Source organism: Gavialis gangeticus, unplaced genomic scaffold, assembly GCF_001723915.1.
Source record: "Gavialis gangeticus isolate Ggan-Ray unplaced genomic scaffold, GavGan_comp1, whole genome shotgun sequence".
In the NCBI taxonomy this organism is placed as follows: Eukaryota; Metazoa; Chordata; order Crocodylia; family Gavialidae; genus Gavialis; species Gavialis gangeticus.
The window spans coordinates 8,676,467-8,692,203 of record NW_017729013.1 but is presented as its reverse complement, the minus strand read 5'-3'; the positions used below and the strand labels follow the sequence as shown (position 1 = coordinate 8,692,203).

Below are 15,737 nucleotides of genomic sequence, written 5' to 3'. Positions count from 1 at the left end.
GCTTCCCTTTAGGGGAAAAAATAAAAAAAAAGACCAGGGTGAGAAGTAAGAGAAAAGGAGGGACGTTTTCCTGTGAATTCCTGTGTAAAAATTCTCCTTCCCAGCTCAGGCTATTCCTTCCAAATCCAAGTAGCTGGCTTTCTAGCTGCAGTAGCTCCCAGGAAAGGGATGAAAATAGGAAGGGGAAAGAGGTATAGCTATGCTGAATAGATAACACCTTCTGTGGAACCAGATGGGACATGAGAAGAGTCGAATTCTACTTCCTAACCCTTGCTCTACACTCTTTTCCCACACGCTCAGTATCCATCATCTCTTTAGCACACAGCTTTTAGGCCATATCACATCATTATTCAGTGGAACAGCTGAAAACTCAACCCAAGAGTACTGTCACACAACCCTCTTTGCTACATTGCTGGGTAACATGGGAGTTCTTTGAGAATACCATATACGTTGGTATTTTCCACAGTAAAAAATAATTAAATGCTCTTTCCATATCTTTCCAACATCGAGCTTGATTCTAAATGACAACAGGAGACAGGAAAGTGGGAGAAGCAGAAACAGCACGTTGCAGACTGCTGTTTCAAGAATCCAGAGCCACCCACCCCACATGGAACCGCGTGCCCAAAGTTACAACAGAATCTGCTGATCCTAGATCAGCCTCATCAGCCATCTTCGGACCCACAGACAAAGCAATCATGGAAGACAATCATCCTTGACTAAGAGGGACTGCCAATATATAAATGACTTAACACTAGTGTTGTACCTCACAGAAAGCTATACCAATGAATAGCAGTTAACAATGCTTTGCCGTTACATTGAATTATGCTTTTAAACATGGAAAAGTCCTCTAATTTGTTTGCATGAAGCATCACAAATTGCGTAACTGTCTAGTGCTTATGCCTGTTGAGACTAGAACAGAGGGTCAGAAATAAGATAGATAATGATCATTTTCATACTGCAATAGTTGCCATATTAAATATGAAGGAAGGACAGCAGTATTGCTAAATATAAGAAAGACAATGTTAAAATAACGATCAGACTAGGACAGAAAATGGGAAAAGACAGGTAATTCAAAGTTACAGGTGATAGTCTGGATCTTTATTTACACTTTTAGCTCTGCTTCTGTTCCTGTTGACTTCAGTGAGATCATTACTAATCCCTTCTGAGAAAGGAGAGACCTAAATGGTTTTGCAGGCTTTTTTTTTTTGTTTGTGACACAGTCAGTACAAAAGGTACTTTAATGCCGCAATGCATTCCTGTTTGATACGAATGGATGCCAACAAGAAACAGCAGTATAATATGCATCAAGAATTGTGTGAGTTACATTTGTAATCAGTCAACTTTCCTTTCTGTTTATTTAGTTATTTATTTAAGGTAAAACACTCCTATTGTTCATTGGATAGGCTAAAATGAAAGGAAATCCTCCTCTAAGATATGGCACCTATTAATTCAGGAAAAGCCTAAAACGGTTCAATAGACAAATGCCAGTGCAATCCACCTCCAACAACAGTGTGCTTGTTTATTTCATTTTAAAACAGCTGACCCACGTTTACCTAACCAGCATTTATTTACAACTATTTTTCATGGCTGAAAGAAATGTTTAACATAAGAAATTGCAGAGTCTAAGGTGTATTTTTTTAAAAACTTTTTAAAGCCACTTTCTTCAAAGAGTAGGACCCTGCAGGTCATACTGCTAGAATGTCAATAATGCACTTCTTGGGTGGTTTGTTGAAATTAGTAGGCCTACAGCTTCATGCCTTCACTATACACTGAAGACGGATGTTAATATTAACATATTAACACATGTCTTGTCATTTGGCATTTCTTAATTGATTCTTACCCTGTTGCAGCTTCTATCAACTTAAAAGAACGTGATAGTTGCCTACACTATCTGCCTACACCGTGGGAACAGGAGCCGAGACCTGTCCTACTGTCCAGACAGAAGGTAGAACTTACAGCTCAGCCCCAGCCCTCTACCACCTCCGACCTCAATGAAGAGTTTGTCCAACCAAAGAATAACAGAACTGCAATCCCCAGGAACATAGTTTTCTTTCAGTTAAGGTACTTTTTCAAACCAGTATTTTTATAGCAAAGAGCATACACTGAATGAGTTCGCCTGCAAGACTGTCAGAAGCCTGTAAGAGTCGGTAAATATTTTCTCTCACCACATCAGGTGCCTTCTGGATCTGTGTAGCAAGTTGGAGAGATTTGTTAGCTGATGAGAGCTGCTCCCTTAAGGTCTCTGCCTCTCTCTGAGCCACCTCTGCCCTCTGAAGGAAATGAAAAGGGGTGAAAGAAAAAGTACATTCAGTTTAACAACTGACAATTATTACAAGAACATTCATCAATTCATGCCTGACTGACTATAATTGATTTTCCTAAACACTCAACCTAATAAATGTTAGAAAAAAACATAGAATGTGATGGATTTTTATTTTAAACAGTACAAGGAAGAAATAATTGAGCGATTATGACAGTAATTTAACGCTAGGAGCAAGGAATCCCCTGCTGATACTAATGCTGCGGCCCACTGAATTTCCCAGACTGAATAAATACAAGTGGAAATGGAGTCTTTTTATTCAATTTCTTTCTATTCTCATAGACCAAGCAGATTTTATTGCAAAATTCCTCGTGGGAATAATTCTCATGGGCAAATGCTGACTTAAAAGATATTCTGACCATTCTCCCTAACATCCAGACAATGTTGTGGGTTGTCTTTCTTCAGTAATTATTTGCTAAAATGTGAATTGTGAAGTTTTGTTCTTTCAGCAGGTCTATTTATTCAACAATATTTAACCCCTCATCTGACAGTCTTGCGTAGATCGGTTACAGCAATTGACAGCATAAGCAGTATCAGGTAAACTCTTTGGAAGAGGGATTATCCTTTTTTGTTCTTTGTTTAAACAGAATCTAACACAACACAGGTCCTGGTCCATGACTGGGGCATTACTCCCACATAAATAAATATATATATATATATTTTTAAAGCCTAGGATTCAGCAGAAAGGATGTCCACACAGGAGTTGGGTAAAGTCTGGTGGAGCAGAAGTGACTTCAGAGGACTAATTCAGGGAAACAGTGCAGAAATCTGATTACATTTACAGCACATACCTTTTGGACTATTAAAGGGGGGGGGGGGAAGATACTTATCCATCTCGATTATCACCTCTTCCTTCTGGCTTCCCAAATTAAAATTTCATTTCCTTTCCAGAACAAAGCTATTAAAATTGCCTTCCATGTGCACTACCCACATTATTCGCTTTCAGAATCTGTTTTCTGGCTCAGGCTGGGCTCCAAAAGAAACTCAAGATTTTCACATTCCCTTTCAAGACTCTGCACCCTATTGCCTCCGCCTATATCTCTAGTCTGATCCGGTGTCTTTTTATTATCCCACCCCCCATCTCCTTTGCTATGCTAATAACCCTCTCCCTTCCTTTTCTTTTCCAGTCCCACCTTTGTGCCTTCTTTCACACTTCCCTTTACACCCAGGATAACCAGTTCCTTCCTTCTCTTCAATACATCGCTCCTGGAAATCTAATCTCTTTACAAACTGATAAAAAATTAACAAGACAAAGCCTATATTCATTGCCTTGGTCTCTCATAGTTCATCTGATCTCTGACTTTTTAAGCTATGGTCTACTCAGAGGAGAGACTGTGTTTTAATTTTTATCTTGTACAGCTTACAGCAAGCCATTAGCAATCAAATAATAATCTATGCTATTTTCTTGCAAACCTGTTTTAGGGAACGGTAGGAAGGAAAACTGGGCAAACAAGTCTGATTGTGGTAAATTATTTTCTCTCATTTGCATTAGACATATGTGAAAATATTTATCTAATAAATGCTAGTTAGCTACTGAAAACCAGAACAAGGGACTATACTGGTTTTTGCTTTTGAATCCAGGATTGTATAAGTAATGGGTTTTGCAGCCTTAAGCAATTCTACTGATGGCTTCCATTCACAGCAGCATTGTTTAGAGAATCTATTCACTTTGCATGCAAACAAACCACAAAGGATATTTCTAATAGATGTTACATCTGCATGTACAGCATGCTGTCAGCTGCCCTTCCTTTCTGCACAGCCTCCCTAGTCACTTTAGCACATCTGTTGTAATCTAATGAATAATATTAAACACGATTTCACAGTATCCATTGCTAAGAAGGATGAATCAACAAACTTCAGATGGTACAGCTTGAAAAATAAGGCCACATTTTATTTATTTATTTTTTAAATTGTATGCTCCTTATGGAAAGAAGTAAATATATCTACATTTGGAAGGCATTTTGTGTAATCTTGGAGGATGTTTCAATATACATTTAAATCCAAACATGGTAAAAGAATGTTAAGGTTGGAAAATCAAGCACTCAAAAATTAGGAAATGCCAGAAGTATGGTTTCCTTAACACGCTTCCCCCATGAAGTGCTTGTGCACTTTATGATAGTTTTTAGTTGCATAACAATATGCTATTGAGCTCAAATGTGCACATGGGTTGAACTAACACTCTGCTTCTTCCAGTAAAGCACTTTTTCTTATTTAACCGTCTGTAAGCAGCCATAGTTTTCTCTCGCTAGGTCCAGAATTAGGGGCATAAGAGAAAGTCTCTGCCCACAATTAAAGCATTCAGTGCCAAAGTGGCTCAGAGCAACCAAAAGTAACAATCGGAGGGAGAGATGGGCCCAGCCTCTGCAACTTCAGGTTAGAACATACTCAGTACAGGTGGCTGCTTCAAAAGAGCCACAGAACTCCAATAAGTCTTTGTAAGCAGGTGGGAGATAAGATTTTTAAGAGGATTATAACATGCCTAAACTTCTCTCTTCCTATACCCATACAAATAACAAATATCTTTGATACAGGCCATCCCTCCCTGCCAGATTTCAAGTCCCTGTTCCAAAATAGAGGTGTAAGAGCTTATCACGAAACAGCTCTAAAATATTTTAACACAGGAAAAATTCTATGTTGTGTTCGCAGAAATATGAGTGGTTTCTGCTGAGACTGCCTGCTTCAGGCAGACTCGAAACCATTCAGCATGGGAAAATTCAGCCTAACTGGTTAAAGCTGGGAAAAGTTATAAAAAAACCTAAAAACTTGGGCTTATTATGGAAAGGATCACACAGCTCCCAGTTTATTTGGCTTCACCAGCTGTGCCAAATAACTCTATAACAGTACAACCGGTGATCACCTTGTGTGGTTTCTCTCCTTTGAATTACCTAAATGATCAGTCCACTAAATAGGAAACCATAGAGAAAGACCGTTCCCATTCTCCATGCATCCAAAACAGCAGTAGTTCCAGATATCTTAAATCACACACCTTTTTTTTACTATAGTGTGTAAATATTTAATTGCTTAATAGCAAGGCCAAGTAGTGGGTCATGATCACTACATTGTCATAGATGTTTCTTAATTGAAATTTGTGACATACTCAATATAAATGACCAGTAGTATAAGTGAAAAAATAAAATAATCTTTTCCTTAGGAGCTTTAACAAGTGAATTGCATTTTCAGATTTACAAGCAACATATGTCTTACTATGGGGAGCAAATAGTACGAGGAACATGGGCATATTACCCCTGTATAGCTTTGTTGAGGGAATGGGCCTAGTTATGGCTATAACAATTTCTGGTAGTGTTTTCAATATGCCATTGCACATAGTATAGACCATCCCATAGCAACTATGAGGTTTTTTTAGAACATCTGATCAATTAAAGCAAGGTAGCAGAGCACTAAGCTTCAAAATTCTTCTAACATTTATACTATAAAAACTTCAACCATTTTGAAGCATTTGTCTGCATCAACCTTTACAGAATAGCAGCAAGCTATTGAAAATAAATTACATGAAAGCTCTCCAGGGCTTTGCCACCTATTTTTGCAGCAATGGAGAATTATATGAACAACATCAAACAGAAGAGCTTGGGTTGTCTTCAGTCTCCTCTTTGGGCTATTGTGCTTTACTTTCCACCTTGAATGGCTTCCAGATAAATGTATTTCCAACTGGAAACCAAGGTTTTACAGGAAACTCCTCTCTTAGTGTGATAATAACGTTAACTATTCTTTTCATTTATACAGCATTTTCCATGTAAGATCTCAATGGACTTTACTTCCTGTCTTACAGACACTGAAATTAAAATCACAGAAACAAATATCTGGACCCAAAACTCACTGTACCATAACATCTGTTGGAGTAAATGGGAGTGGTTCCATTTAAGTCAATGGAGCTATAGTATTTTATGTCAACTGAGACTCTAGCCCACTGCAAGCTGAAGAATCAAAAAGACAATCTAGATATTCTAATATTAGCTGCTTTAGCCTCAAAAAACACAGTGAAATTGCACCATTGTAATAGTGAATAAAAACCAGGAGCTCCTTCTTGGTGCTGCTTGCCATCAGTTAAAAAGCAAAATTTCCTAGTACACATACATCCTTTGCCTATATACTGTCATCTTAGTTGGTGATAAAGGAAAAACCACTCTCTATACTGGCCTGAACACATGCATATTTCTTGCTTAGCTGGAAATATAGATCTAAGCAAATTTCCAGCATGATCTGTTAGGACTAGGAGGAAGTTGCACTCAATAAAATGAAATAAAAACCCTGTGAAGAGTGTTTCTGCCAAGATTATTTCATTTTCTTTATACTTCTAGGGCAAAACAAAACTGTTATTTTTGCTAACACTTGCTGTGGCAAGTGCAGTGGTTTGTGAATTCGGGTAGTCTTTTGTTCCAACAATTTTTAAACCATTCATTTCTCCTCTACTGATCTTAAAATCCAATAAAAGAATTTTCATTAACTGCATAGTGGTAATCCAGTCTAGATCCTTTAACAAATTGCTATAAAGTTCAGTGAGCACTCTGAAAAGAACATTTCCTCTTCCCTCTTTCCATTATGACATAATTTTTTATATTTTGCACTAGTTTCTATTTAAAATGTGTGAAGGACAAATGCAGAAATTCTGTTAGCATCATGAGGAAGAAAAGGAGACCAGTTTAAAGATCCTGGCATTCCTGAAGCCTGGTAGACTTTAAGGCAATTGCATGATTGAGGACTAGGTGAGTTTTATGGCCTCCCACATCAGACCCATTATTGCATGACTTCCTACATCAGATAAGCAGGTTGTGTGATTTTGGGAATGGGGTATAGAAGTTCCTCAAACTGCAAATGTGCAATTGCCAACTGCCAGCACATGGACAGCCTCACAGGAGGAGCCCAAAGGGCTCTGCCCCAGGGGCAAATAAAACGTTTGCCTTGCCCTGCAGTGCACGTGTAAGACAGTGCGAAGCTGCATGTACAGCTGAGGAATGAGGACCTCATCTGCCTGTGTCTCACACCATGAACAACCGCATGCAGCTGGGGAGCTCTCCACTCCCCAGCTGCTGCTTCCATGAGCACTTCCATGGGCACCTAAGCTCCCAGCTGCATACCTAATTTTTAAAGGTGCAGGGTGAGTATGAAATTGGGGAGCCTCTCCCTGATGTTGGACTCCTGGCTTTAAAAAGGGGCATGAAGCTAGGACCCAAGCATCTATTAAAGTGGCAGCTAGAGTGGGGAGTTCCCTGCACTCCAGCTGCTACATCCACAACACATGGGGGGAGTACCCAGTCTCTGGGACCCCTTTAAATATCTGTGGGTGTTTGGACCCAGACACTGGGGAGAGGCTCCCTGGTCCCTGGCTCCTGGCACTCAGGGAGCTTTGACGAGCACAGCTGCCTCAGTATGAGCAGTGGGTTACGGGCAGCAGGGAGCTCCTGACTCCACTGTTGCCCAAGCCCTGCACCATAAGGTCTCCTGAAGCTGGGGAGGGAGGAGCTCACGGCTTCTCAGCCGCTGCCCCACCACCTCAAAAAAGCAGGTGTGAAGCTTGGGTTCCCAGCTGCATGCCTACTTTTAAGGGGTGCAGTCAAGTTGAGATCAGGGAGACGCTCCCTGATGTTGGGCTCATGGTACCCCTCCACGTGCCTCCAACCTCCCATCTGGCTCCAGGGATTGGGTGGAAGTATCCACCAATTGAGCAGAGAGCAGCCCATGCCAGATCCCATTGGGATCTGTCATGGGGTCAGCCTTGAGGCATTATATTACCATTACCGAGGGATAGATACAATAGCCTAGAAGTAAGTAAAGAGTCTGGAAACCTAGATAAAAACTTTGTAAGGGAAAACAATAATGGAAACTTTAGCAGTGTTCTCAGGAAGAGGATAGGACAGTCTGTTAGACACTTGAAATGCAAGTATCTGGGGAACGCTGCAACAAGTCTGGGGAACAATGCAAAGTATGTTTGGTCCAAAGTATGGGGAACACACAGGAAGAACTGAAGGTCCTAATACAATCACAAAATTACGAGGTAAATGGGATTACAGAGACATGGTGAATTAGTTCACACACCTGGAACATGGTCAGAGATGGGTATAGCTTGTTCAGGAAAGACAGGTAGGGTAAACAGTGAGGTTTATTAAAAGGGATTTACAAGTGTTCAGAGGTGCTGTATGAAGTTGAAAACCTGTTGAAACCTTTGGTTAAAGATCAGAAGGGAGAGCAGCAGGAGGATGTCATGATGGGCATCTCCTACAGGTCTCCAAACCAAGAGGGGGAGATAGACAAGGCCTGCTATATAAAAGTGAGGAAAGCCTCTGAATTGCAGTTCTTGGATCTCAAGGGGGACTTTCATTATGGGGACATCTGCTGGGAGGCAAACAGCAGTGCACAAGCAGGCCAGCAAGTTCCTGGAGTATGCTGAGGATATCTTGTGGACTTACTGTTCACAAACAGGGAGGAATTGGTTGGGAATGTGAAAATGGAAGGGAACTTGGGTGACACTAACCACAGAATGATAGAGTTCAAGATCCTAAGGAGAGGAAGGAAGGAGATCACCAGAATAAGGACACTTGATTCAGAAAAGTAAATTTTAACAAACTCCAGAACCTGGTGGGCAGGATCCCTTGGAGGCAAGTCTAAGGGGAAAAGGAGTCAAGGAGACCTGGCTGTACTTTAATGAGGCTCTCTTAAGAGTGTAGAAGCAAGTGATTCTGATGAGATGGAAGAATATGAACTGCAACAGGAGACCAGTTTGGCTAGACAGCAATCTCAAGGAGTTGAAACTCAAAAAGGAATCCTATAAAAAAATGGAAACTTGGTCATAGTATTAGGGAAGGATATAAGAGTATTGTATGGGCATGCAGGGAGAAAATTAAGAAGGCCAAGGCACAATTTGAGATGCACATGGCAAGGGACAGAGGAAGTCAAAAGTCAAGTCAGAGGAAGAGCAGAGATTCCTCAGGTCTGTAACACAGGCTGGCCCTAGGGGTGGCCATGATGGCCCTTGGTGGCCACTTAGCCTCTGTTTCCCCCTGTGCTTGGGGCCACCTCCCCTTGTGCTCGCTTGGCACTCCTTGATGTAAATATGTATTTAGAAATGGAAGGCAGCCCCAGGGATCCCTGAATGAGATCTCATCCACTCACGACCTATGGTCTAATTGCTCATCACCTTAAGGGCTAATTTCATGGCTTCCTCATCTCCCCTTCTAGCCATACTCAAGCCATGCAGATGTTACCAATCAATCAGTTATCACCAACCAGTTCCATGTGCCCTTGGCCCCCATCTCAAATCAGTCCAATGGACACTTGGCCCCGTCCACCTCACTTTCTTGGCCCCTCCCTGGGCCCTAGCCCCATTTCAGCCGCTCTCTCCGCACTGGGTTTCCTCACCCCATCCACTCTGGGTGCTGGCTCTAAGTCCATCTCTGCCCATCTTTGGGTGCTGGACTCTTCAGCCCTATCCATCTCGAGCCTTGCCTGGGCCCCCTATCCCCTTGTCTGCCCTGCTCCCAGGTTCTGGCCTTACTTGCAAGCCTCTGGCACTGCTTCTGGGCCTACTGGGACCTCCTCCTCCCCACAGTCCCCCCTAGCCACCAGCTGTTGGGACCTCCACCTCCCCTTAGTCCCATCCTAAACCACCAGTGTTACCCCCGCCCTAATGCTGCATTACCCACAGGCCTCCTGGGTGTCCTCAGCAGTCTCTCTCTGTAGCCTACTCAGGAGCTCTTCCTGCTATGGCCTCCAGCCAGACTGGCCACCTTAGCTCAGGCCCTGCACTGATACTCTCTAGGCCTGGCCCCCTTCCAGTCAGGTGCCTTCCCTTGAGCGCCCCTGAGCCCTGTCTGTGGCCATCCTCCCTGTTACAGTCCCTTGTGGACTGCTGTAGGCAAAATAATCACAGATGATGCAGGGAAGGCTAAAGCATTTAATGCATTTTTTTTACTTCAATCTTCACAAATAGCAACAGCTACCAGATGATGAATGAAGCTGGCGGCAGAAATACAGAAGACGACAGCCTAGAGTAATGGCAAAATAGGTTGGGGATTACTTAGAGAAGCTAGATGCTTTCAGGTCAGCAGGGCTAGATGGGAAGCACCTAAGAGGATTGAAGGAATTGGTTGAGGTAATTTTGGAGCCATTGGCTATCCTTTTTAAGAACTTGTAGGGGTCAGGTGAGGTCCTGGATGACTAGAAAAGGGCAAGTATAGGAAGGAGGATCCAGGGAACTACAGACTAGTCAGCCTGACCTCTGTACCTGGAAATATCATAAATCAGGTTCTCAAGGAATCCATTGCAAAGCACCTAGAGGACAGCAAGGTGATCAGGAACAGACAGCATGGATTCACTGAAAGCAAGTCACGCCCAACTAGGGGTGTGCGAAGCAGGCCCTACTCAATTTGGATTCGGATTCAACCGAAATCAGGGACAGTGATTCGATTCCTTGATTCGGATCACTGTCCCCAATTTGATTCAGCCAAATCTGAAGATTCAATGCCACTTGATAGAATCAGTGATTCAGACATAGACACAGTTTTAAAGTTTTTTCTACATACCTTGAGGTACCAGCGTGGCTCGTGATCACTGTGATCCTGGGGCACATGGAGTGCCCCACTTCTGGGTCTGCAGGAGAGTGTGATGGGGGCCCCCTGTGCCCCCCCCAGCTCGGCAATTGGCTGCAGGGGGACCCTGGGTGTGCCCCAAAACTCAGAAGGCACCAGTCACTGAGCCAGGGGATGCAGAAGAGCCCCCCGGCATGCTCTCCAGCGGACCTGGAAGTGGACCAGAAGTGGTTCTGGTCCACTTCCAGGTCTGCTGCTGCGCATGCTGGGGAGCCCCGCATGCTTCAGTGGGACACTCCGTGTGCACACATCAGAGGGTTCCGATTCAATTTGGAGAGATTAAAGGGTCCTCTGATCCGATTTGGAGATTCGGCCACCGAATCGGGCCGAATTGCCGCTGAATCAAATCAGGGACTGAAGCGTCGCACAGCCCTATGCCTGACCAACCTGATTTCCTTCTATGATAAAGTGACAGGCCTGGTGTGAGAGAGCAGTGGACATGGTATACCTTGACTTTAGCAAGGCTTTTGACACCGTCTCCCACAACATTCTAATTAGCAAGCTAAGGAAACACAGACTAGATGAAAGTACCATCAGGGGATATATCAGTGTTTCCCAACTGGTGTGCCGTCAAGCATGTCCAGGTGTGCCATGGCATTTTGGGCTGGGGCCACACCCCTGCCTGCTGCTGCTGTGGACACAAGGAAGACGGGGAGCGTGGCCACCGCCAGGCAGGGGGTGTGGCTCCAGCCCAAAATGCTGTTTGGCTGGCCTCACACCACCCCTCCCCATCAGCATCTGGCTGGCTGCACGCCTTCCCCCCCAGTTGGTGTCCAGCTGCCACATGCCATGCCCTGCCCTGCCCCCTGCGTCTGGTGTGCTGCGGTGCTTTTTTATTTAGGTAAGCGTGCCGTGGGGCGAAAAAGGTTGGGAAACACTGGGATATATAATTGATTGGATTAATCAAACTCAGTGGCCATGTCTACACGTGTGCTTAACTGCAGAACAGATTAATTAGCTGCAGAGTAAAGTGTCACCATCTACATGTGTAATGGTATTAGCTAATTAACAATGCAGCAGAGTAACTAATTGCAATTAAATGCAAACCTAGATGTGGACCATGGGCATAAACTGTGCCCGGTCAGTCATATTTTTTCTTTTCTTTTTTTTTTTTTCTTTTTAAAATTTGGCTAAGCAATGTTTGGGCCAAACTATCAGGATACATCAGATATGTGGAACCATAGACTTATAAACCTCAAGACCCTGCAGTTTTTTGGCAGCAATATCATGACCTTAAAAATAATCTTGCAGGGGTCTAAAACCTTCCAGAGTATTACTGCTTTTACAATGCATTAAATCCATTTTCAACAAAAAACTGATTTTCATTATCACCATCAGGCAAAAAGGTGCAGTAAAAGAATAATTCATTTGCATCACCCACTGTTTGCTGTAGTGTATATTGATGTAAATAAGATATGAAGGATCCTCTACACTGACTGGCTGAGGCTGAGAGAGCTCATAAGAAATCTTTATATAAACATACATATGCATGTGCATGCATACACTCATTTTTATACACCCCAAATCAGCACAGTAGAATCTCACTAACTTTACTGATTGGAAATGATTAGATTCTGTGAATCAAACTATAAAAAATTCAAAGATCCTGTATCGCAAATTATAATAAATAATTTATTTTGACAAGTAAGGGTAGTTTAGTTTTAATTATTTATTATTTTACTTCATAGCATATCAGCAAATATGCCACGATTTATTGTGTAAAATGAAATCTTAATAAAATGAGCTCCCCTCTTAGAGCATTATTACATCTTTATGAAAATGCAAGGTAAAACTTCTGGAACTACTAGGTTTGTGAATTGGCAAAGCAAACATCAGTTAAATATTTCTATATTCAGTAATACTTCTGTTTACTGCTTTATTGATACCAATTAAAGTACTCAGTAAAACACACTGGGGATTAACAGCAAAGAAAAAAAGGAATGCATGCTCAAATGAAAATGTTGACAGGTCTTTTTCTTATCTTGCAGCAGAAAGGGTAGCATTTTACTGCTACTGCAATTGTAGCAGGTCTCAGTAGAACCCTTCAGACTCTATGCCAAGTGTTAGTTGCATGTTAATGAACTATTAAATTGCCCCTCTTGAGGGATCCCTATATACAGCTGGCATTTTTAGTAATTGTTGCATTGTTCCATCTTTTTGTATTGGTTCACCCTTTCAAAAGCTTTGCTTCATTCTCCATTTTCATTAATTTTCTGCTTCTTCGGTATTTGTTTTTGCCCCTTTAACAATTTCTCTTCCCTGCAAGTTAATTCAGGTTAGCATACTTGACTTTCTGTATTTCAGCAAGCCTGGCTTTAACAAGTATGAGACCACACTGCAAAACAATGCTTTAGCTAGACACAGAGATTGGACTAAATGAGACAGAGAGATTGGACTAGATTGGATGAGTAGCCTTAACTTGAACTACATCACCGCCTTACTAGTTCCACTGTCAACATTCAACACCACTTGAGTTTCAGCCCACAAACCCTGACAGGCTAGTTACCGCAACCTGAAGTACTGCATAACTCAAACTCAACTCATGCTGGTGTATGCAGATGGGAGCTGGGTGAGAGAGCAAAACCTGTTGTACTTTTATAAAGCAGCTTAAGTTTGTGGTCATTAGCCTCCTTTACAAATATCAGACGGCATTCTTTTCCCACTACATTGTACTACCCTACTTCCACTGTATTGAGTTCACTTCTGCCTGAACACAGGTTTTTGGTTTTTCAAATTTTCCAAACACTAGTGTTTCAATGGAAAACATTTCTAAGAGCTATAATCCTTTCTGGGAAGTAAATCAGTAGTGTAAATGAAGATAACAAGAACACAAAATATATTCTTCTGATAACCCTAAAAATGCCCATTCTATTAACAGAATAGAGCATTCATGTTATCAGGGAGGTTAATTAAAAAATGAGAGATTCCTGGGTAAAGGGTCTTGTCCAGAGACTCAGGGTCAGAAGGATCGCCACAGTTGGGGTCGGGAAGGAATTTTACCCCATGGTCAGACTGGTATGGCCTGTTTTGGGGGGGTTTTTTTGTTTTTTTTTTACCTTCCTCTGCAGTGGGTGGCATGGCCCTATACCCTGGGAGTGCTTGAGCACCCCGATCAGGTGAAAGGGATCACCTGAATACAAAAATATTGAAAGTCCATTGCTCTAATGCTGTAAGAGTCAGGTAAAGGGACCTTTACCGTTTCCAAGTAACAGTTCATTATCTTTTGCAGTATGGCAATAGGGAAACAATAAATGCATGCTATGTAATTGCAGCAACCTTTTGGAAATAGAAAAATAGCTTACATAGAACTAGCAAACAACAAAAAATACACTATCCTTTAAAAAATGACAAAATACTTTTACCAAAATAATTTCTGGGTCTACGCTAATTAAAAAAAAACTCCTTAAAGCTTGCAAATTACTAGTAATGCTCCTATGTCTACTGCTCTGCCTAAAAGGCTTTCTTGGCAGGAAAGGAAAATGTTTTTTTTTTATTAACTATAAACATTTTACAATTTTGCATCCTATGTATCCTGCTTCAGGCATCTTTTTCCAAGGTCTGGGCAACTAACATAAATAAAAATACACAGTCCTGTGACTGCAGACACAGCAGGAAGTGGCAGAGACTAGAATGACAAATGGAAACCTGGAAGTTCCTAGTTTCTAATCCTAACTGATGTACTGACTTAACAAGGCTAACTGAAAGCTGACTATCATGACTAGGCCTTTTGTACCTAAAAATTATCAGCTGCATTTCTCCAAGCTGCATATATGCCCAGACATTTCACTTGCATCTAGAATAGTTTGTATAAAAGTACAGAACAGGCAATTTTTGTTTTAAAGCTTCATAATTATCTTATTATAGAGTAGTGTCTTTGGCATCCATTTTTGGTACACTGGCAGGAAATGCAGGGGAGAAATTATTGAGACAATTTACTGAGTTAATATTGGAAGCAAGAAATTAGACAACCTTGTTATCTCTTCTGTATGACATCTTCATCCAACTCCCATAGAGTCAATATGACTTATGTTTAAAAACAAGACCTCAGAATTCAGGTGCCTCAATTGTTCGTGTTCAACTTAATACACTTTGATGGAAACTGATTTTCAGAGGGCAGGTCCACAACAGATTCTATTCTAATTTAATGTGTCTGAAGTAAGTCACCCAAAAATTGATTTGCCTAATATGGTATATTACAGGATTCTTTGCTGTGAACATAAAATGTTTCGAATCACCACAAGCAGACAACAAAAAGACCATGCATAAGCAAGAGAGGTGAAATTTGGGTTAAACTAGGCATCTGTTATGGGGTGATTTTGTATACTGCCAAATGTCTGATGTTTTAAATAATAAAATGAATTTAGCAAACTTAAGTTGACTTGTATAAGGCATTTGCTACTACACAGCAGAAACAGGGTCACTTGAGATCTCCCATGAAGGTAATAGTACATCTCGCTGGACCTGCAAGTATTTTCCTAGCTTACACGGCCCACAAAATGCTGTATTTACTTGAATCCAAGATGACTTTAACATTTAAGAGGACTCCCCAGTACTTAGACTATAAATGGGAAATTATAAAAGTGTTATAAATCTCCATTTATAGACTCTAATTACTGAAGGATCACCTTAAACTTGTTCCCAACAAATGTTGGGGGGGGGGGGAGAGAAAGGAAGCCTGACTCTCACACTTTGCTCCTCTGCACTGCCCCCCATGTCTGTGCACCTGCTACCTGTCCCTCCTAGCTGCCAGCCCCCAATCTTCCAGTGCCATTGGCCTCCAGACCCCCACCCACCCCCAAACCCCTGCTTCCCCTACT

General features: G+C 41.8%; 1 protein-coding gene across 9 annotated transcripts in view; it reads right to left on the bottom strand.

The window, feature by feature from the left end:
* Positions 1–15,737, bottom strand: part of CUX1 (cut like homeobox 1) — a 549,359-nt gene that overhangs the window by 157,900 nt on the left and 375,722 nt on the right. For all 9 annotated transcript variants that reach the window (XM_019511454.1, XM_019511458.1, XM_019511453.1 and 6 more), the window contains exon 10: positions 2,166–2,270. In XM_019511454.1, the coding sequence (XP_019366999.1) occupies positions 2,166–2,270 (105 nt within the window). The remainder of the gene's footprint in view (positions 1–2,165; positions 2,271–15,737) is intronic.